Here is a 21,712-nt window from a genome sequence, read left to right as displayed (position 1 = left end):
TTTCTACTTTAAAGAGTCCTCTCCTGCTGATGTTCAGGTGTATATCAGTATGTAGTGTCTCTACTTTAAAGAGTCCTCTCCTGCTGATGTTCAGGTGTATATCAGTATGTAGTGTCTCTACTTTAAAGAGTCCTCTCCTGCTGATGTTCAGGTGTATATCAGTATGTAGTGTCTCTACTTTAAAGAGTCCTCTCCTGCTGATGTTCAGGTGTATATCAGTATGTAGTGTCTCTACTTTAAAGAGTCCTCTCCTGCTGATGTTCAGGTGTATATCAGTGTGTAGTGTCTCTACTTTAAAGAGTCCTCTCCTGCTGATGTTCAGGTGTATATCAGTATGTAGTGTCTCTACTTTAAAGAGTCCTCTCCTGCTGATGTTCAGGTGTATATCAGTATGTAGTGTCTCTACTTTAAAGAGTCCTCTCCTGCTGATGTTCAGGTGTATATCAGTGTGTAGTGTTTCGACTTTAAAGAGTCCTCTCCTGCTGCTTTGGTGAGTCTGTGTGCTGTCGGCCTGTAAACGACAACATTCACGATGAAGAGGACTCGCAGCGAGGCAGGAATTAGAGCATTTTCTGGCGGCGTCTCACTAAGAGCAGCAGGCGAGTGGCAGGTGGTGCAGATGGAGGACTGTGAGCGCTCTGTTCCTGAGAGAAGGTCACCTAATGTCAGATTCAAGCTTTTTATGAACATGTTTCAGTGGAGAATACCAAGAGAAGTAGCAACCAGAGATCAAAGAATCAGCGTTAGAAATGATGCATTATGAGAAGAGGAATACTCACTGTTATTGTAAACCATCCTTGTGGTTAAAGTGTAACTGCTTTTGAAGGCAAAAATCACCAAGACATTTGTTGACTTAAAATCTCCTACTTTTTAGTTCATGATAGTATGTGACATTTAAGATGTAAATATGGTATTACTGTAAGTTAGAAAATGCTTCAGAAAAGACACAAATCTAACTGATGCAGTATAATGAATTACAAATTGTTCATAACATTTAAAAAAAAGATAAATGTAAGGGCTGAAATTAAAGAACAAAGGAAGTTAAATAATTATTTAATCCTAAAATACATTGTAAAAATGAAATGTGTTGAAATGAGTGATTCAATATACTGTAAGTAGTAAGAGTCATTTACCACAAGTATTTTTTGTTAGATGTTTTACCTAATTATGCTGCATATTGGGTTTACATACATACAGAAAGCATGGTGTTGTGACTAGCAGCATCATTTCAAACATTTAGAACTAAGTTAAATAAGAACAAATCAAAATCCAAGGATCTTTATGTGACAGTAGACCATGTATTATACATATCATTGTAATCTAAACTGCAGTTTAACGCAGGTTACAGGTGACATGCCAGACTGAGTGAATTCTAAAATCAATCACATCTCCTCCTGATGAGAAAACAGTCTCCCTGACGACATCCCGCTCCCAGGGGTCTCTCCACTCAAACAAATGAAGTGGGCTCACCGTCAGACCGGAGGATCACGACTGAAATCCAGAGGGATGGATCACTGTCTAAAAAGCAACGTCTTCAAAACAGTTCAAGCAGTCAAAGCTGCCCCTCAAGCATTAGAGCGTCAGAGGACACTTTTCAATCTTCAGTCCTTTCTCCAGATTCAGTCTTCATGGTCTAACTGCTGGTTAACCATCTGAGAATATGTTTTCCCATCAGGCCTGAATCTCTCATCATGTTGAAAATCTCTAATAAGGAACTTAATTTATTGTTTAATTATTTAATGATGACATTTGAAACACTTAATCTTTCATTCACATAATAAAAGCCATGTTTGCAAATCAATTCACATTTTCTAACACACTGTAGTCCTGAAGGGATGATTTTAGCTGTTTCTCCTCTTGTGTTTTCACTGTGAGAGTAAAATATTTGAGTTTTAGATTGTTTTTCAAAGTCCCTTTTAGCGAGGATAGCGTATGGATGGTGTTCTCCACTACTTTGGTCCATATTGAAAGATCTGTACATGTAATAGATGTATAACCATGAAGTTTGGTATTAAGATCCAACACTATTTGTGTGTAGCCTATCCTAATCACTGAACATTGACTTTTGGCTTCACACTATAGCGACACTGTCTAAGTAAATACATTTCCCACAAAATGCAATTTCGTTGTATGGGATCCAGCCTTTTAGAAGACAATGCTGGTCCAATAATTGTGTGTAAACTACTATTTCCGTGCTCAAAGCCTTTACATAATGAAAAAAACCAAACAATGCCTGTTCAGTGGTTCTCCTTTTCATTCCAGTACAAACACTGTGGCGGCTATATTCCCATTGAATACGGCCGCTCTGAGGCTAAACTTCTTTCATTGTTGTGACACGTATAAATAATAAAGTCTGTACTGAACTCGACGTTTTAAGGATATTTAAAATTGTAAATCAAACAATAAACAAACAGAATCATACGGTCAACAAAATATATCAGAGCTAACCTCACCCCCATTGCCATACTACCAAACCTCTATATACACCAGTTGTCCTAAATACCATTAACCACACCCAGGTGACAATTACCGGAAACAACCCATCACAAGTGTCTGTGGTGTTAACAAATAATGAAGATATTATAACTATAAACACAGGCTACCACAGCATTTTGGCTCCTACTGTACAAACACATTCGACCCAAAAGCCCACAGCCTCCTCACCCTTGTGACTCCCAGGTTGATCTCGTCTGGTCCCAGGGAGACTCTGATGAAGCAGCCGGGGAAGTCTCCCTCCTCCCTCTCCAGCAGGTCTTTGCCCTGGTGCAGGGTGACGTGCAGAAGCCCCGCCCCCTGGCCCGGCGGCCTGGACGGCTCAAACTCCAGCGTCACCTCCAGTTGGCCCACCGTGAAGTCGTGGCCGAAGTTGTTGGCGATGGAGGAGATGGAGCTGAGCGAGTCGGTGGAGATGGAGCGGTTCAGCTGGGCCAGGCCGGAGGGGTCCAGCTCGCGGTTCATCAGCTCCAGCTGGCCCAGGTCCCTCAGGACGTCCGGGGTCTCCCCAAACGCCAGGCTGGGTTTGCGGCTGGAGGTGGTGGAGGTCCGCCGGTGGTTGTTGGCAGCCACTCGCTTCAGAAAGGAGAAAAGTAAGGGATGAAGAAGTCAGAAATTGATTTATCTAAAAGCATGCACACAATGTACAACAATATCTGTTTTTTTTTTATTTGTATTACTGCAGATTTGTATTCCATATTTTATTCCTTTTTATTCCATTCCATTTCTATGTAAATACTGCTATATGTTTTATTATTTTTAATATTTAGTGGGGGGGGGGGGGGGGGGGGGGGGTACCTTGGTTGCTGATTGGCTAATGGTTACACAAGCCAAAAAATCGTTATGACATCAGAAAGTGGCCAAAATCTGATCAGCTCATTTTCAGACAGGTTTTTTATATAAATGGATCAGGACAAAAAGAGAGAGAATCTTTTTTCCTGAAACTTCCAGAATCTCTTTACACAGTGGGGACACATGTTGATGTATACAAAATCTGAAAAAGTGGATTTTGCATAATAGGTGACCTTTAAAGATAACTTTTTTCAGACTAGCATGATTGTAAATGCACCTTTTGTCTGACTTCTGAAAAGGACGTTCCATATTTTTCTTGCAGGTATCGATAGTCAAAGTTGGGGAAAGGGGACGGAGCAGGGAAGGTTCCAGATTTCCACAACTTCCAGATGTTGATCCCGGCGACGCACAGCAGCACCAAGAAGCCCACCAGGTAGATCCCTAGCTCCCAGCCGTGCGGGTGACGCACCACTGAAACAAAAACACAAAATAATTTATCATTATTACCATTTCATCAATAAAAGATCATGTTTGGCCCCATAACTAAATATTTGATGGGGGAGTTTGATCACTGGTTGACAGTTGGGAGAAACGCAGTGTAGAAAGTTGGAAGAAACTTTGTATTTAACGACACAAGTAGGAGTCTTCACAAACTCAAAACAGTGGTGGAAAATAGTACATTTGTAAGTACATTTACTCAACTGTAGTACTTACACTTTTTAAATATGTGTGGTTTATATGAGTATTTCCATTTTATGCTACTATACTTCACTTCAAAGGGAAATTGTGTATTTTTCCTCTGCTATATTTAGCGAACGTGATAAACTTTAAACATAATACATCCATCAAACCAGTGGAATAACTGTTTGAATTGGAAAAAAGTTAAACTATCATATATATCGCAAAAAGTTAAGAAAGAATGTCCTAAACATGAAAAATGTATTAAACAAATGTTGTCTGCAATGGTAAAATCATACTTGATAATCTTATAATATCATCTATACCTTGTTTTATTCACATATGGAGGGTTTTCTTTTATGCAGAATGAGTACTTTTAAATGTTTGCACTTGAAGCACTCTTAATTAAGTTAGATTTTGGATGTAGGACTTCTACTTATAATGGAACATGTTTACATTAACCTAGCTGTACTTTTACTCAAACAAAGGATATAAATACTTCTACAGCACTGAAAACACACAATCACTGAGCACAGTCAAGTGTTGTTATCTTACACTGAGCATTGAGATGACTGGAGGGGTTTAAGGGATGCATGGCGTTTGATGTAATAGTGCGGGAGAAGGTGACAAATTGAACAGTCTCTCTGAATTAAACGTCAGAGCATCATGTTGCGTTTAAGAGAAAGATTGCGAGCCTGTGTCGAGATAAATTGCTTCTGTGGGAGGAGACTGACAGCTTTATCTCTGCTTTTTAACACAAGACATAAGCCAATTATAGGGCAAGTTAAAAATGTGTCTTCGCTGGCTTTCAGCAGGAGACCAGGTCAGAGGAGTTGTGCAGCTTGTTTAAAAAATGGTAATAGCTGTAAAGCAACCTGAGAGCAGAAGCTAAGGTACACACAGCCTCGTCTCTCTAGTCTGATACACACACTCACTGATTTACAACAATGTGGATCAAACAATATGCATTAACCCACACAAGGACACAATGCAGAAAGAAACAACTAAGCTGAAACTACTCACCGCTCAGATGGTAGCCTGATAGATCCCCACTTTCAGCGGAGGACATGGTGCTGCAGCCAGCCTGGAAAAATAAACATCAAAACAACAATATGTTCAAGTGGCCTTTAATGTCAAATATTACAGAAAACTTCATCCATGATGACATTTGGGTGACTTTCCTCTAAAAAACATTGAATATTAAGCTACAATTACAACAATAAATTATGTCTTGCAGTATAATTAAATAACGTTTTAATACTAAGTATTAGCAACAGCTTTTTAAAACCCGAAAGGTTTTAACCTTCTAATCTATGCTTTCAACATGCATCTCAGTAAACACGGCTAAATTGAACTGCTTTTGGCCACAGGGCGATGTCGTGGGAAGCTAACGACTCCTGACATCCTGCTGCTTCAGATACATTACAGCAGGGCTATTCAATTGGCGGCTCAAGGGTTCAATGTTTATTGCTAAACGTATTGAAATTAACTTATTGCACATATTTAACCTGGAACTAACAAAGCTTAAATTATTGCCTATCAAAACAACATTAACATTAGACATTAAACATCAGAGTCATTTCTTATGAGTGCACTTTTCCACCGTCCAACAACAGCTTAAAAAAAACTATTTCCCTCAAAGAGAAAACCAAACATGCCCTGTTGTCGTGAGAAACAAAGTGCAGAAGGAAACATCCATGTAAACTCAGTGTGCTGCTCTGTGATGCTAGTTCAGATACTTGGCATCTCATCTTGGGTGCAAGTTCATCAATGTTTGGGGTCAGGCTCTGAGCTGAGGAAACCCTCAGGATGGAGTGAAGGTGTGAGTGCAATATACCGGAGGGCCAGATCTAATAGTAATTAGAAATTATCCTGCGGGCCGAAATTAAATCCACCAAGGGCCTGATTTGGCCCCCGGGCCTTGAGTTTGAAACATGTGGTTTTTAGACAATAAAAATGCCTGGTTAAGGTTAATGTAAGATCGTTGGCATTGGTCTAAAAGTGTACTCCAGCAAATTAGCATTTCACGTAACATTGTTGGATTCACATTGGACTGGATGATAAAAACGATCAAGACAAATAAGTTATTTTGTTCCTCATTAAAACCTGGTGCCTTTATCACCCACAATGCAACTCGACTGCTGATAGTTTGTCAGGGATTCAGGGTGAGTAATGCTAGTAGCAGCTAATGTAGCCTCTAACTGCTTGCCTAATGTAAAGATCCGCTACAGATGTCCATTAAACTCACTCTCTCAACTCCCCAGATTTATTTTCATATTTAAATGTTTCGACTTTAATCTCTACTGACGCTGACATCACTTAAAGGACATCATTGAGCCAATGTATCAGACTTCCTGCTCACTCTGGAGCCTTAAAAATGTTATATAGCTTTTTCATTTCGCTTTTTTTTTTGCAGTAGAACTCCCCAAACCCTTTAAACAGACAACAAGAGATGAACTGTAAGACTTCATAAATCTATCATCCTTCCTAAGATGCTAACTGTGTGTACGGCAACATTATACTACTTATTTTTCCTGGATGATAAGCATACATATAACTTGTCTGAAACAGCAAGGGCTGTCAGGGATTATATATATATATATATATAACATTTTTGCATCGATTCAGTTGTCTTGTGTCTTATCTGTCAGAGAGAAACCATTATTTATTTTATTCTATTTTTTATTATCATATTTACCTCCTTGTGTCTATTAACCTGATAAAATGTTGTGGGGTTCTTGACGGATGGTCTGGGGGGAATTTCTTGTTGTTTTTTTCAATCTTGTGATGTGTCATTTTGTAAAGCACATTGAGATGTATGTGTTGTATGAAAAGTGATATATAAATAAAGCTTTATTATTATTATTATTATTATATTCTGCAAATCTGACTACTGACATTTTAACAGCAGCATAGGTTGAATGTGTGTGAAGGCATACTATAGTTTCTAATCTTACTGTTGGGATGAAACATACATTTAATCACTTCCCTACTTCTACTTACGGTACCCAGCTTCTGGGACAACACAATGATTGTAAGAAGCAGCAGAGGCTGTTTTTAAAAGACTAAACCGAACCAAATCTTCCTGCGCAGCTCTCTTCCTCCGCAAAGTGCAAAATATAAAAAGACTTTGGGCGCTGGCATGTGTGACTCATTCCTCCGCCCAACCTCCCCTCCTGCTCCCTACACTTGTTGGAATCTCCCCATATCTCGAGGGAAACGAGAGCATTACACTAATGATATAGAAAGAAGACTGGAGGGGGGGCTGGTGGGGGGTTTTGTAAACGCAATTATGCTGAGCGCTTTGCGGACCACAGCCATGCGGGCCAATTAAAGTGGCTGACGCAGTGCAGGGCCACTGAAAGCTGCTGGTATGCCCTTAGAAAAGCACGGGAATCTCTCACACGGAGGGAAATGTGACTTCCCCCCCCCCCCAAACTCAACATCAGCTTGGACTGGCTTAACATTTGAGGTTTGAGAAGGTTTAGAAGAAGGGAGAAGAAGAAAGGAACAAACATCAAAGATGGGAAGGGAACAAACAAGAGACAAGGAGAGATAAAAGAGACCAAGGCAAGACAGATTTAGTAAATAACAACGAGGCAGCGTGGGCGCTTCAACGGGCTTAAGATAGCATAATACTCACAAAGAAGTCTAACATGCCTAGAAAAGCAACGTATTTTAAAACACAAGGCACACTCATTTTGAAAAGTCTGTTTCAGTTCAGAGGATTTGGAAATCATGTGCTCAGTCAACAAAGTGCAATCATACTCACATCTCTCACTTTTGTTACAAAAGCAGATATTGTTTGAGTTGTCAATCATAAAAAAGATGCATATCATACTATATTCTGATAGAAAATAATACAATTTAGGATGTGACCTTTGCTGCTGCCTTCCACCTTCTCTTTCCCCTTTTCCATTATCATCAACTAACAAATAGTAACAAATAGTTAGGAGGAAAAAACTAGCATAACAAAAAGAGGACTTAAAGGGCCCATGTCATGCTTTTCCGGTTATTACTCGTCCCCTTGTGTGTTGTGAAGGTTTTTATGCATGTAAACGGTCTGCAGAGTCAAAAACCCTCAAAGAAAAGAGCTGTCTATGCTGCTCCAAAACGCCTCGTTGGAGATTTCTCATTTTCCATCGTTTGCTTCCTGGGTTCTGTGACGTGTGAACACCCAAATCAACAACAAATGACTGGATTGGCCCAAATGGACCAATCCGCGGAGCACCTCCCACACCAGGATCCCTTGGCTAACTAACAGGGAGTCCCATTGACTTGCATGGAGCTCCCTGAACGCTGGTAATAGACGAGTTGGGATCATGGAGAAATGCTCTCCGAAGACCCATTCTCACAGCGTTATAAACCTTTTTCTTACTCAATATCAAGCCACACTTATTGTTTTTACTTCGGCTGTGAGTGTTTGTGTGTGCTCAGGATGAGTTTCGCTTGTTCTCGCTGTATCGCCGACTCGGAAACCTGTCCGCTCCTCGCAGCAGCTCACAGCAACGAGCCTCGCAACGTCCCGACCAATCAGAGCACACTGGGCTCATAGGGAGGGAGGGGGCCGGAGCTCCAACAAGCCGTTTAGGACAGAGAGTGAATACACATACTATACATAGATGCTGTATGAGAAACCAATGTGAGTTTGGAAAATTGAACAATTTAAATCTATTCTAGTAGACCTCAACAATGGAAATATGATCAGTAGAAATGGCCATGACATGGGAACTTTAATGAAAACTTAAGCCAACAAAAAATAAACAAAATAACAAACCCTGACATGAGTGAAAAGCGATCCTTTCTGAGCTGAGGCTTGGCACGACCATTCGGGGAAACAAACAAGACGAACTGACACAGGACAGGGGAGAGACAGGACTATTTAAACATGAGGTGAGTGGGAACAGGCGGAAACAATCAGGGGTGGGGCAGACACTGATGATGGCGGGAAGAAAACACACAGGTGGAGGAAGAAAACAGGGCCTGAAATGAAAGACCAGAGGTAAATACAAAATAAAACAGGAAATGACAGACAAAATACATAAACATAACACATTTGACGAGACACAACATTTCCTTTGTGGTATAGGTTTGTGTGCATGTTAATGGTCCAGAGGGAGTTTCTCTCCCACATTCATCAACAGTCTGATGAGTAATCTTCTCTCTTTTAGATTCAAGACGTTCCTTTTGACTAACAGCTCATTAAAGCACGGCTATGAAAGGAAAGGTGAACATTTGCATGAAAGCTTTCCCACTGAAGTGTCATCATCATGCCCACATGATCTCAAATCTCTTCCGATTTATCTCACTGCTGCTTAAGAAGTGCTGTGCCTAATAACATTCCTCATAAAGCCTGAAACGACATCTTCCTCCAGTGCGCATAAAGAGCAGTTTGTGTCGGGGATGTTTTAATTACTGAGATATGAATAAAATGAATATCTTGTCGCGATGTCAGCTTGCAAAACAGGCCGTGATGAGTAAGTGGCATGTGAGTAATGATTTCAAAGAGAGCTTGTGACATGTTCCAGGACTGTAATAAGGCTGTCGAAGGCAACATAAACGCAGGGGACATTTCATATCAACCTTTCATGCACAAAACTAAAATGCCAAAACAAGACAAATATTTTTCTTCTGCATTACAGGTTGAAAAGTCAGGTTTATATCTGAAAATTGACCAAACTAGTTCAATATAGTTCCTAGGAAAGCTTATTTCTTCCTGCAAAATGACTCTGCCTTGTGTTCACATAATTCTAAATCGATTGAAATACAATGTCTTACACAATTGAAGTAGTATGGACTGTCACATGAAATAACCAGCTTAGATTTGCAGTAAAGGTTGTTGATCAAACAGGGCTTTTATTTCATTTTTTATTTGGTTATTTGGATCCCCATTTGTTGCCATTAAGTGCTTTTTTCTGGGGTCCCCTATATACATTACAAAAAAGTGTTATGCTAAAAAGATGGTCTCATTCTGTTTTTAAAAGGGGTCTTTAATTCAGATAGAAATTGAACATGTTAAACCTCTCTCCATCTCATTCCTATTTTTGGTTTTGGTACCTTGTGTCTTCTACACCTGAGTGAAAGATAATCCTCTTACATAACAAGAATTATTGCCAAGAGCTTGTCTTTTCCTCCTGCTAACAGCTTGATGCAGGTCCACCTGTTGTTATAAAGCCTGCCAGGATGGTAGACAGCAGTGGATTTAGTAAACTGTGTTTTTCTAACTTCAGAAGCAGTAATCCCTCATGCTAGCACAATACTACTCTTTGTCCAGGCTGTGTGTGTAAGTCAGACTCATGTATCTCAGTGGAAATAGAGTATTTGTTTCCTTGGTTTCTGCAGGGTCGCCAACAGAAATCAATGTGACAGTCCGCCCCCTCCGTGTCTCGGGCTGAACGTAAAGCAGCTCCGGCACGAACAGCAAAACCAACGCACCTGTTCAGAAATCAGCTCAGACTGGATGTAAATATGCCAGAGCCGCTAACAGCCAGAACAAAGACAACAAGAAATTCCCTCTGCATGTTTAAACAGGTCTGATCAATAAGAACAGACACATTGATGTATGTCCACACACACACCCTCATATACAGATGGACACACATAGAGGAAAAAAAAGGGGTAGGCCCAGGGACGTGCACAGACATTTGGAGGGGCTATTGCTCTAAACTAGAAAAAGGGCCTCCCCCTGAAAAAAACCATAAGACCTTTTGAAAATGTTAAATTGTTTTTAATGTAAAAAAAACCAAACGATTATTACATCAACTAAATAGAACAGTAATTCACCTTTCATAACAAAATAAGCTAAGGCGACTACTTGCATTCGGTAACTTGATTTTAAAAATGAAAACCAGGGTAATGTTTTGTGGTCATTATCTCATTAAAATATCTAATGTTAGTAACTATTACAGACACAATGGGGACAATTCTGTTCTAATGTAGTTTGACCATTGTAGTTTCTTCTAACTAATTACCTTAAATAAACTCACTAATTAATGAAACCAATTCAATACGCATTATTCTTATTCTTATCTTTCTTTATGAGCGCAGTAACGGTAAGGTATCTAATTACGTATTTATTTAGTATTCCATAACTTAGTAACAGAGATGGTCAAACTAAAGTAGAGACATGGCAGAAATCCTACAATGAAGCGGGACATTGCACTGTTCACCCGTGAGAGGGCAATCAAGAAAAGAGAGCGAGCGGCCCCGTTGAGGGAGTTTACAGATGAAAAGACACAGAAAGACAGAAGCACAATAACAAGTAGGCTATATTTAGGTGTTTTTTTGTAAATAACCGACGGTATCAAGAGGAAGTAAAGTCCCCTGGTTTGTCCCTTATAGAGGCTAAGTCCCTCCTCTTCCGGGAGCCTCCATGGGACCCCGGAAGCGGAAAATTATACATTGAAGTCAATGGAGAGAGAAAAGTTATCTTTTGATCCCGTTTGAATTGTGCCACGAATGACACATATGATGTTTGTCAATCTTAAACAATCATTTAAATGTAAAAAAAAGTCACAGTTTGTCGTAAAACTGTTGAAATATAAGACTATGAAAGATACACAACTAGAAAGACTACAAATCCCAAATGCATTCTGGGTCGCGTAAGTGATGTCATAGGCGATAATGCTCCAAGACTGGTTGCGACTCGCAAATCAAAGAAGAAGAAGAAGATCTCGCAATTAAAGCAAAGAAGAAGTAGAAGAAGACTGATTTATTCCCTCCAATAAATATAAGAGATTGCTCCAATAAATTCACTTTTACAAGATGCCTGTGTGCTTTGTACCAGGTTGTAATCATACCACTTGCTCGTTCTATCGCTTCCCGTCTGATGAAAGGACCAGGAGTCGTTGGGCCAAACATATCAGGTAATATACATGTTTTGCATGGAACATAGTCAAGTTAGCTACCTAGCTAGTAGCGAGCATGTTAGTTAGCATTACATTACATTACTTAACCTTGTCATTTGTATTAGCCTTAACATGAAGTAAACCAAAATGTTAAACAGTAAGAGTAGTCATGATGGTAAGTATTTTGTGAAACATTTGAAGAGTAGCCTATCGCCCCCTCCACCAGGTGCTAAGGGGGCGGGAGGTAGGCTAACGCCACATTAGCATCAGCGATCTTTTCTACTTAATTCTATCTGCACAAATGGTTAACATTGAACATTAAAAGATCAGGCAGTTCAGGGAGAGTCAAAGGAAGGAAGGCAGGCAGCTTTGCATGACATTCTTCTGGACGTGATGATAGTGAGAGTGACTCAATCTGTTTGTTGGAAAGACAGTAGTTGAGTGATTACTGAGAGAAAATTATTAAAAGAGATAATTATTCGGTGTTGTTACTTTAAAGTGTTGTTACTGACCTTTTTCTCTTTTATTTTCTTTACCTCACCTGTAACTGCTGAGACCCTGAGGAACATGCACACTGGACTGACCTGCTCTGGCAACCTGATTTCCACTGTACGTAATAGTATTTGGTTATGGACTATGGTATATTATTTATATACATCAAAGGCACAATGCACCCCCCAGAGACACACATGTATTGAGTGTGATATTTTGCATTGGTCATGTGAAATCATCTTTACATACTAGAAAACTGTAGGAGCGGCAACTTGTTTTGAAATTGAATTTTTAATATCCGATAATAAAGTTGATCTGTTTTCTTTATTCTTCTCTCTTCCCAGCTCCATCCATCACCATTCTCTGTTCCTGCAGGTCCTGCTTGCTAATCAATGCTCATATTGTTTTACACAATTACAAATAAAGTCAATGTATTGTATGACACATTTGTGCTTCATTCTGTGTCAATAATAAATTCATTCTGCCTTCAACTGCAAAATTATTGTGGACTGCACCGACATCCATGTAGCTGCCCCCCCCCCAGTAAGATGAACCAAGCTAAGTTGACATACTCAACATACAGCTGTGCTCTTAAGTTTACATGAAGAATTTGTGAAATATTGGTAATAACAGGTTTAAATGATTATTAGTAATTCATTATATAATTGTCTCATTGTAGACGAGCGGACAGGGAGCCAGATGAGAAAAGCAGAATATGCAGCTGCCATTTTCCACATTGAAAAGAGAAATCCCAAATACGAAAAATAAAATTATACAATTTACAGATATGCATACAAATATATATATTCTATATATACACCATGTATAATGATGATGTATGATGTAGAAGGAAGTTTGGTAGATAACATGTAAATATAGAGTTACATACAGATCCATGTTACAGCAAAAGATGGAATGACTAAGAAGCGCGCAGTATAATAATAATTACACGCAACAATTAAATAACTGCTCAGCATCTCCACCGCAATCCCAATCTGCTGTGTCCTGTTTCCCTCCCCTCTGCATAACACCCCATCACACATACGAAACACAACGCAGAGTCCGAGGGTGTAAGGAGTATGTTTATTTAAATGTCCTCCTCTCTACTGGCCAACAGGGAGCATATGCTGGGTGTAGAATTGTTCAAGGAGGAGGAGATTCCCATGCCATGCAGGGTCTTTGGGGATGGGGATGATGATCGCCTCCTTCGTGGTCCACAGTAGCAGAGACTCCGGTCTGTCATGTGCAGCTGTTATATAATATACAATACATTTTTGAAAAACATTTGATCAACAAAAAAGGATTTGGTCAGGATCTAGAGTCAGTGTGTAGTTTATTAATTAATCAATGCTCTCTATATTAGGAAAACACATACCAGTGTACCAGAGGGAGTCACACACAGCTGTGCCTAGATAACCAAACAAATTGACAAGATAACCAAAATCCTTGAATCTACACACAGCAAATAAACTCAAATGACACAACGAGATGTAAAAAGGAGATCACACATATAGTCGATATAAAACTGGCCGCTTCAATCTGAAGAGCAACTAAAACAAAACACGGGAGTGTATCTCGTTCTTGTGAACACTAATGTTATCCACAGCATACACAGAGACCACGAAGTTCTGAAGGAGAAAACTAGTTGCTAAAACAAAACACGTTAGTGTACCTTGTTAGCTAACGTTAGCTAGCTGACATTAACGTTAAACATTGCACTCATATTACTCACTGAAACCTTTTAAAGCCGGTCCCGCATGCTGGCTCTTACAGAACCGACTAACTCCCCTTTCGTGTATGTATAGCTCTCAACATGACTTCTAGTGATTTTCACCTCGTTTTTCGCCTCATTCTGAAAGAAACAGGTGAAATTTGCTAACGTGACGGCCATCTTTGTGATGGTGACGCGTATTGTGCGAGACCAGAGACCTAGTTCACTGAGCGGTTTCACACAAAAAAATGTGTAACTTCACAGTTTTACGACACATTTTTATTTTTTTAACTTGCAAAATGTTCTTTTAATTTGAAAAACATCATATGTGTCATTCGTGGTAGAGATGACTTTTCTCTCTCCATTGACTTCAATGTATAATTTTCCGCTTCCGGGGTCCCATGTGTCGGAAGTAGATGGGCGGGACTTCGCCTCTCTATACCTTGCCATGAGAGAACTCAAAATCAAGTTTCCTAAAATCCGACACTGAGGTGGTCTTAACGCACCGGCAGATGACAGCGCTGACAAAGTCTTTTTCCCGCAGCGAGACGCTACAATACTAATTGTGGGCTCATCATGTTGATTCGGCCACAACAGAAAAAATAAAAACAAACTCTCGCTCTCTCCAGAGGGGCAGGTCAACCTAAAGGCCAAACAGGCCGTTGCCCGGGCAACACTAGCCCGTGCCTGTGCACGTCCCTGGGTAGGCCTAATAGAAGAAAGGAGAAAGACAAAAGCGACAAAATAATTTGATCGTCGAAATAAGTGAAGCAGGAAAATAAAGAAGAAGTTAGAATCTGTGTTGAAAAAGAATAAGCAAACAGAGAGCAGCTGGGAAATGAAAAACAAGAAGAAGAAGAGGAAAAAGAAGAAGAGGAAGGGATGGGATCATGTCATGTCAGCTCGCTCTCCAAACAACTGATCAATCTACTTTTCTTTTAATCTCACCCAATGACTCATAATTAAATGAATTGCCTCACTGCTGCTCGCTGTGAAATGTCCAGATATAACACGACACAGCAATCTGTCTCTCTCTCTGTCCTCCCTCCTCACACATCTACAGCTTCCAGGCCAGCTTTATTTTGACTTCCTGGTTTAGACAGCTCTTGGTGCATGGGTAAGTGGAAGTAGCTGGCGCCGGCCTTTAAATGTCAGCGATGGCGCCAGCAGCACGATGGGGCTAATCCGCTCAATCACTCAGAGTTAGAACAACAAACCCTGAACGCAAACATTCAACTTCTAAAGGCTGCTAAAAGTGTGGCGAATGTACTGAAACACACACGTTGATGCTGAAGTAGCTGCAAAGGACGTTCACTCATGAGGCTATACAGACATGCTAGCTTTGAGGAAAATGCTAAGCATGCTAGCATAGTCGCAATGACAATGCTACTACACTCATGTTAAGTAATTGTAACTGCATAAACATATTCTCATACAGCGGTTGGTATGTTATCTTACTAAAAGATGTTATTTGTGTTTACTATGAATGTGCAGCGAAACAAGCGATAAGAGAAACTGTGAGTCCCTGAAGTTCACAACCTGTTCAGGCAACAATGCTACTTTAGGTTAAGCAACATATTTCGACTTGAGTCAATAAATAGAAGAGTTATTAATTGAACATAGAAGTTATGTATCATGAATGCATAGATGGGATATCAAATCAATCTGTCCAACAGGTGCAAAGAAATGTCAATCATTACAAAACATTTCTTATGGTGGCCTAGAGGAAGTTAATCCACTGCATCGGACCATGAACAACATTGCAATCACTTTAACCATCACACTTAATTGGATAACATTTTTATTTTTACTTGGGCTAAGAAGGTTATGTTTGAAGTTGATCTGAATGATGTCTCTGAAATATAGGAGTCATTCTTCATCAAATTTAGTGTGCAGATCGTTTTTTGGAGAAACAGCGAAACATCAGATCCGAACACCAAAGTTATTTTTGTTAATTTTTTTATTCCACACATGGCACTTGTTTTATTTACAGTCCAATTGTACCTGCCCTTACAAAAGTCATCTTCATACTGTCTGATTACGCTTTCTTTATACTTTTAATTGTAAGATAACGTAACAATGAAAAGAGCAAAGGCACTTGAATTTTCTTTGTAAAAAGATGATGTCTGCAAATCGATTTAACAGAAAATGAACAGAATAGTTGTTCTTGAGTGTGACAGCAAGCAGAGCATAATTCCCCCTCTTTCTAGTCTGGTTATTCAGGAGAGTGCTACTTAAACAACTTGAACAATGGGAATTTGATTTGTTTCCAAAAATCTGCCTGTTAAATATTTTCTTTTCTTCTTTGCCAGAGAGGGAGAAAAGCTCTTTCTGCCGTTTGGGATCAGCTTACGGTAAAAGGCCTGCTGACTAAATAAAGCTTTACAGTACAATTTAATCAAAACGTAAATCGAACATATGTTTGATTTAATTTACTTTATGTTATTATTCCGAATCAGCTTCATCATGGTTTCACACAGGAGTTTCCCATTTATTTCCACACCTGGATGGACTTTGCCAATGATTTGTCATCACTTTTGCAATTTTGAAGTCTTCCTGGTGCTTTAGTGTCAAACTCATTAGACCTCTTAATACAGTAGATTACCAACCTGACAATTAGGCTATAATACAGGACAGGAAAAGCACTTAGTGCTACAAAAGAGTCTGTCAGACCCAATTTAATGTTTGGGAAAAAGGTCCATTCAAGCTGGATGGAAGCTTAAACTCTCCAAAGTAGGGAAGAGCAGCCATTTGAAACCAAGCCACTGCTTTATTGATTAACTATTAAGTATCTGCAGTCAGATACAAATGTATTGGGACAGTAACAGTTTTTTATGTTTCAACTCTTCTACTTTGGTTAATCTTTACTCGGAAATGATCAAATCACAAATTGGACAGAAGGAAATGTATTAAGCCCTATTGTGTTTTGTTCTATAGATTTGTGTGCATGTTAATGGTCTGCAAAGGCTAAAATCCCAACCAGAGCCGGCCAGCTAACCAATCAGAGCAGACTGGGCTCTGGTTTCAGACAGAGGGTGAAAAGAGGTGCTGCAGCACAGGCAGTACGAGAACAATAAAGAGCTTTTGGAACATTAAAGCATGGAAACATGTCAAAGTAGAGACACAAAATACAAAAGGAGCGTCATAGGACCTGGAGCTGGTTGCCTGCTGTGGTGCGGCTGTTGAAACTGAAGTTATACTACAAACTATTTATCATGCATGCTTACACAGATATTGAAAATGACTGGAACACACACATGTACTGAATATGTGCTGTATAGAGACCGTGTATTTGAAATCAAAACAACCATTGAGAATAAACAAAAAAATATATTTTGGGAGTATTTTCAGCCATATGAGATGAGCACTTTTGGGAATTGGGAATCATTTAAAGGTCATTTTCAGAAATGCACTTTTTTTGTTCTTGCCAAGAGTAAAATTTAAAAAATCAATACCACTCTAATGTCTGTATGGTGAATATGAAGTGGAGCCGGTTGATGGTTAGCTTCTGTAGCTTAGCATGAAGAGTGGAAACTCAAAGGTAACAACATCTGCCTACTAGCATCTCTCAAGCTCAACTTTTACACCACTAATGTCTGGAGATCACTCCAAGCCAAGAAATAGAGTGATATAAAATCCCCTGTAAAATAACTAATGATCATTTTTTCACTTATTTGGATTAAACCAATTAGACATGCATTAGTTTTTTCTTATCTTTGGCCAGAGCCACGCTAAGGCAACCAGATAGCTACATATTTACAATACAGATGTAGAAGAGGATATAAACAACAATTTTAATGCCTGCTAACTTCTCTCTCATAAATATGATTCATCGTGCCATATTTTATTTTACGATTGCTCCCCAGCCTGCTGCGTTCGAGGCATCTCCAGGAGAAGTGAGCTGTAGCTGCATTTGGCAGCACACTGCCCTGACCACACGCCTCCTCCATAAACTGAGGCAATCCATTACATGATCCATTCTGGAAATATTAGAGGCGATAAATTAAGGTGTAAGCCAGGTCGATGGGAGGAGAGAGGCTTTTTTTAATAACGGCAGACAGCCGCTACAGTAGAATCACAGAGCCACATCTCAGGGGTTCATCCAAGTGCTCTCAGTTTACTAAATGTAATAACACTTTTCTTATGAGTTCAACAAGGACACATGGAGGGGGAAGCTGTGTGTGTGTATGGTGTGTTTGTGTGTGGAAGCAGGGGAAGCCCATGACGGAGCGAGAAAGAGAGTTAAACGAATGGCTGAGATGATTGCAAGTGCTGGAGAAGGGATTGAATTCTGAGCAGGTCGTATTTCATGCCGGGGAGGAGGCGAGACTCCCAGTGAGACACACACACAAAAACACACACCAGGATATTTTACCTCTATTGCCAAGTCACTTCAAACAGACTTCCATTACCATTAGAAAGCTCCAGGGAACACACTCGAGGAGCCGGAGAGGACTGAGACTTTTGGAATGATGTTAAAAACAATGTGTTGTTCTTTAGTTTGAAATGTCTGAAGCAAAGAGGACTCTGAATGTGCTTCAATTAACCACAGCTTAAAGGACCAGAAGGCAACTCCCACACATCTTTAAACTGTTAATTGATGCAAAAAGCTCTCCTGGCAATTAGTACACAGCGTTTTCTTTTTTAGATGGAACAGAGAAAGGCAGCCAAGAGGAAAAATGTATACATATTATAAGTGTGGGTGCATTCAGGGTGAAACAGGGCGTCTACAAAGCCAAGAAAGTGTTAGACGGACAATCAGTCAACTTTAGTTTCAGGAAATTGGAACACAACCAGCTCAGAAAGTCGCAGAATCTAAAAACCTCTGAGTTCGTCATAGGCGGACTGATTATTTTGCTAAACAAACGCAACAAAGGACAAACTCTCTTGAGCTTTACTAAACATTTCATCGAATTAGACCTTTTATGGCTATAGTGACCCTTTAAAGCAAATCAATCTCTTCTCACGGCCCCTTGTCACAGGTTGCATAACGTGTTAGTTGTGAGTCATTTAAAACGAGATCTATTCAGATGAAATGCTTAAAGAGACTTGTGTTGATCAAACTAAACAACCCCAGTTTGACAGATCTACGATTGAATCATTCGCACTGCATTTCCTGTTTACTTGACTTTGTAAACAAATGCATAAAATACTCCTTAAGAGCATAACGAATAAATACAAATACGTGGTTTTGACCTGGAAACCAAGTCAGCTCTTTCTAAACACTAATCAGACAACATTATACGCAAGGTTCTTACACAACTTGGAGATAAACATTTTCAGCAAAATGAGGTGTTGTAAAAAGTCTGATCCTGGTACTGGTAGCAACACCATCTTACAGTTAAGTTGATTTTATTTATTGAGCTTTACACTCTGTAAAACCTACTCTGTATCCTTGACCCTTAGGTAATACCAGTCTTAGTGGTATTCAAAACCTTAGCCTAAGGGTCTATCCTGCAAACACAAGCCTGGCTGACCCTCACTTTCGCACATCCTTTAAGCTGCTCATCAAACCTGCACTAAGTTTTTTTTAAGGCCACAGTTAGAGTTCAGCATAGTGGTGCTGAAATGACAGTTCCTGCACCCTGGTGTCCTGCTTCCTATCTTTACTTTCCCCCCTGAACAATGCTCCCACAGCCGATAGCCTGCCCCTAACGCTCAGGTGGAGCTGCGATGCGAAACAATATTTAAATCGCCTGACAGAGAAACGATTAAAGTCGCGGCTTAGGAAACGTAGTGCCAAAATAAAAAAAGCCACCCCGTCTGCCTCAGCTAATGCTTCATGCTTTAATGAAATCCCTTCACTAACAATACAAAAGCAGGGGAGAAAAAGACGCATGCAAGTGCCAAGTCTCGCCATGATGCATGTTGCATGTTGTGCACGGAGCAGTATTGCAGCTGAGTGAACACGCATTTCTTACCCGGAGTTTTCTTTTGGTGCAGTAGGGAAGAAGAAGGAGGATGAGGAGGAGGAGGAAGAGGAGGAAGAGGAGGAGGAGGAGGGGGATAGACCAACTCCACCGCTCTCCTTTCTTCAGGCGCCTCTCTCCATACAATGGCACCGGTGCCGGTCCGGGCTCTCTATCCCGGGGATGGAGTCCACACTCCCCCCGGAAGATAGGGAGGAGTGTGAGGAGGGGTGGTGAGAAAGAAGAAGAGGAGGAGGATGGTTTATCTTCCACTCGGATGTGTCCGTCTGCTGCTGCTCGCTGGAGTCTGAAAAGCTGCTGCCTGAGGCATTTCTGTACGAGCCGCAGCTCACCCCCGACCGACCGACTGCAGGAAGAAAGTCCCTCCCCTGCAGCGCAACTTCCACCGCCGGGCCGCTCGATAACACGACCACCTCCTCCTCCTCCTCCTCCTCACAGCTCCACAGCAGCACTGAGGGAGACCTACCTGCCTGCCACACACACACACACACACACACACACACACACACACACACACACACACACACACACACACACACACACACACACACACACACACACACACACACACACACACACACACACACACACACACAGGTGTTATGCAACCGGTGCATGGGGGGAAACTGGGGTTGGAGGTGTGTGATTCAGGAACATTCAAACTTTTCTTACTCATCATCTCTCCTTAACTTGACCCCCGATTCTGTCCCAAGAACAAACCTCCCCCTCTTCTTCATCATTATTTCAGCAGCTCAGATGATTCAGATGCAGTGATAACACCTCTGAAAGCTATCTATTCATACTCTCCCAGTACATTAAAGTACTCTTCACTAGGCCTACTTATATAACACTTGAATGCTTAAGTAAAATCTCAAAGTGCCACTTTCTAACGAGGCATCTAATATAAAGGGGTTTTAATGATTCATTAATAAATCATCTATGATTGCTTAATAGATCAGTAGTCGAGTTGTATGATGATAAACATCAGCAGAGGGATCTTTGGGGTTCCCCTTCTCCTGTAGTGTATTATATTGGTTATTTCGTATGTACATTGTGTGCAAAGGCTAAAACCCCAAAGTTCTCTCCAGAGGGAGTTTCTCTCCACACTAAGGCACAATGAGGAAAACCTACACTGTAAATGGTTACAGGTTATATGAATGCAGAGACAGTGAGGCGATGTTTTTCTTTTGATGTTGGATGATTGATGTGCGTGTCTGTGGAAAATCCTGTCTTTTCCTCTGGGGCCATGTTCTGCAGCTGTGACATTGGATGGCGGATGAAGACAGAAAAACAAACAGAGCATGATGAACAGGAATAATGAATAATAACTCAGCTTTGTTTGCCAACAGTGGTGCAGTCTGATCAAACAAACCTCTCACCTGTGAACCCAATCTCCACTTGTAGTAATCTCCCTGATCTGCAAGGTGAAATACATTTATTTTGAAGGGACAGAAATACAAGTAAAAAGCATTCTCATAGTCGATTTTTTTTTTCTATGAAACACTGAGAAGCGGGTGGAAAGGATTTCCTCTTTCCTCCTTTTAGATTACAAAGAGGAGAGTACGGTGGCTGAGAGGTAAAAACCACAATTACAACGTGTGAAACACTTTAACAAAGCTTGAGACAAATGTACATTTTATAAAACAAATTTACATTTTATAAAACAAAATTACATTAGCAAAACACTTTTACCAAAGAAAAAACAATTTAACATTAACAAAAGCAAATTAACAAGATGCGAAACACTTTTACAAAGCTACTGTAGAGAC

The 21,712-nt window shown here is 40.2% G+C and overlaps 1 protein-coding gene and 1 long non-coding RNA gene across 2 annotated transcripts; one reads left to right on the top strand and one right to left on the bottom strand.

Moving 5' to 3' along the window:
* Positions 1-2,604: 2,604 nt before the first annotated feature.
* On the bottom strand, positions 2,605-20,369 carry syt12 (synaptotagmin XII). Its single transcript, XM_079685050.1, has 4 exons — positions 19,935-20,369; positions 4,987-5,047; positions 3,563-3,756; positions 2,605-3,069 (listed from the first exon to the last, which is right to left on the bottom strand). The coding sequence occupies exons 2-4, from the start codon at positions 5,030-5,032 to the stop codon at positions 2,620-2,622; spliced, it is 690 nt and encodes a 229-aa protein (XP_079541176.1). The 5' UTR covers positions 5,033-5,047; positions 19,935-20,369; the 3' UTR covers positions 2,605-2,619.
* On the top strand, positions 11,592-12,793 carry LOC307041809. The gene is made up of 2 exons (XR_013808889.1): positions 11,592-12,419; positions 12,647-12,793. It is a non-coding gene; the product is annotated as an uncharacterized lncRNA (long non-coding RNA).
* Positions 20,370-21,712: the final 1,343 nt, after the last annotated feature.

The sequence above is a fragment of the Notothenia rossii genome (genome assembly GCF_949606895.1).
Source record: "Notothenia rossii genome assembly, chromosome: 5".
NCBI classification, from domain to species: Eukaryota; Metazoa; Chordata; class Actinopteri; order Perciformes; family Nototheniidae; genus Notothenia; species Notothenia rossii.
The sequence above is the reverse complement of the archived record's forward strand: the minus strand, read 5'-3'. Positions and strand labels throughout refer to the sequence as shown.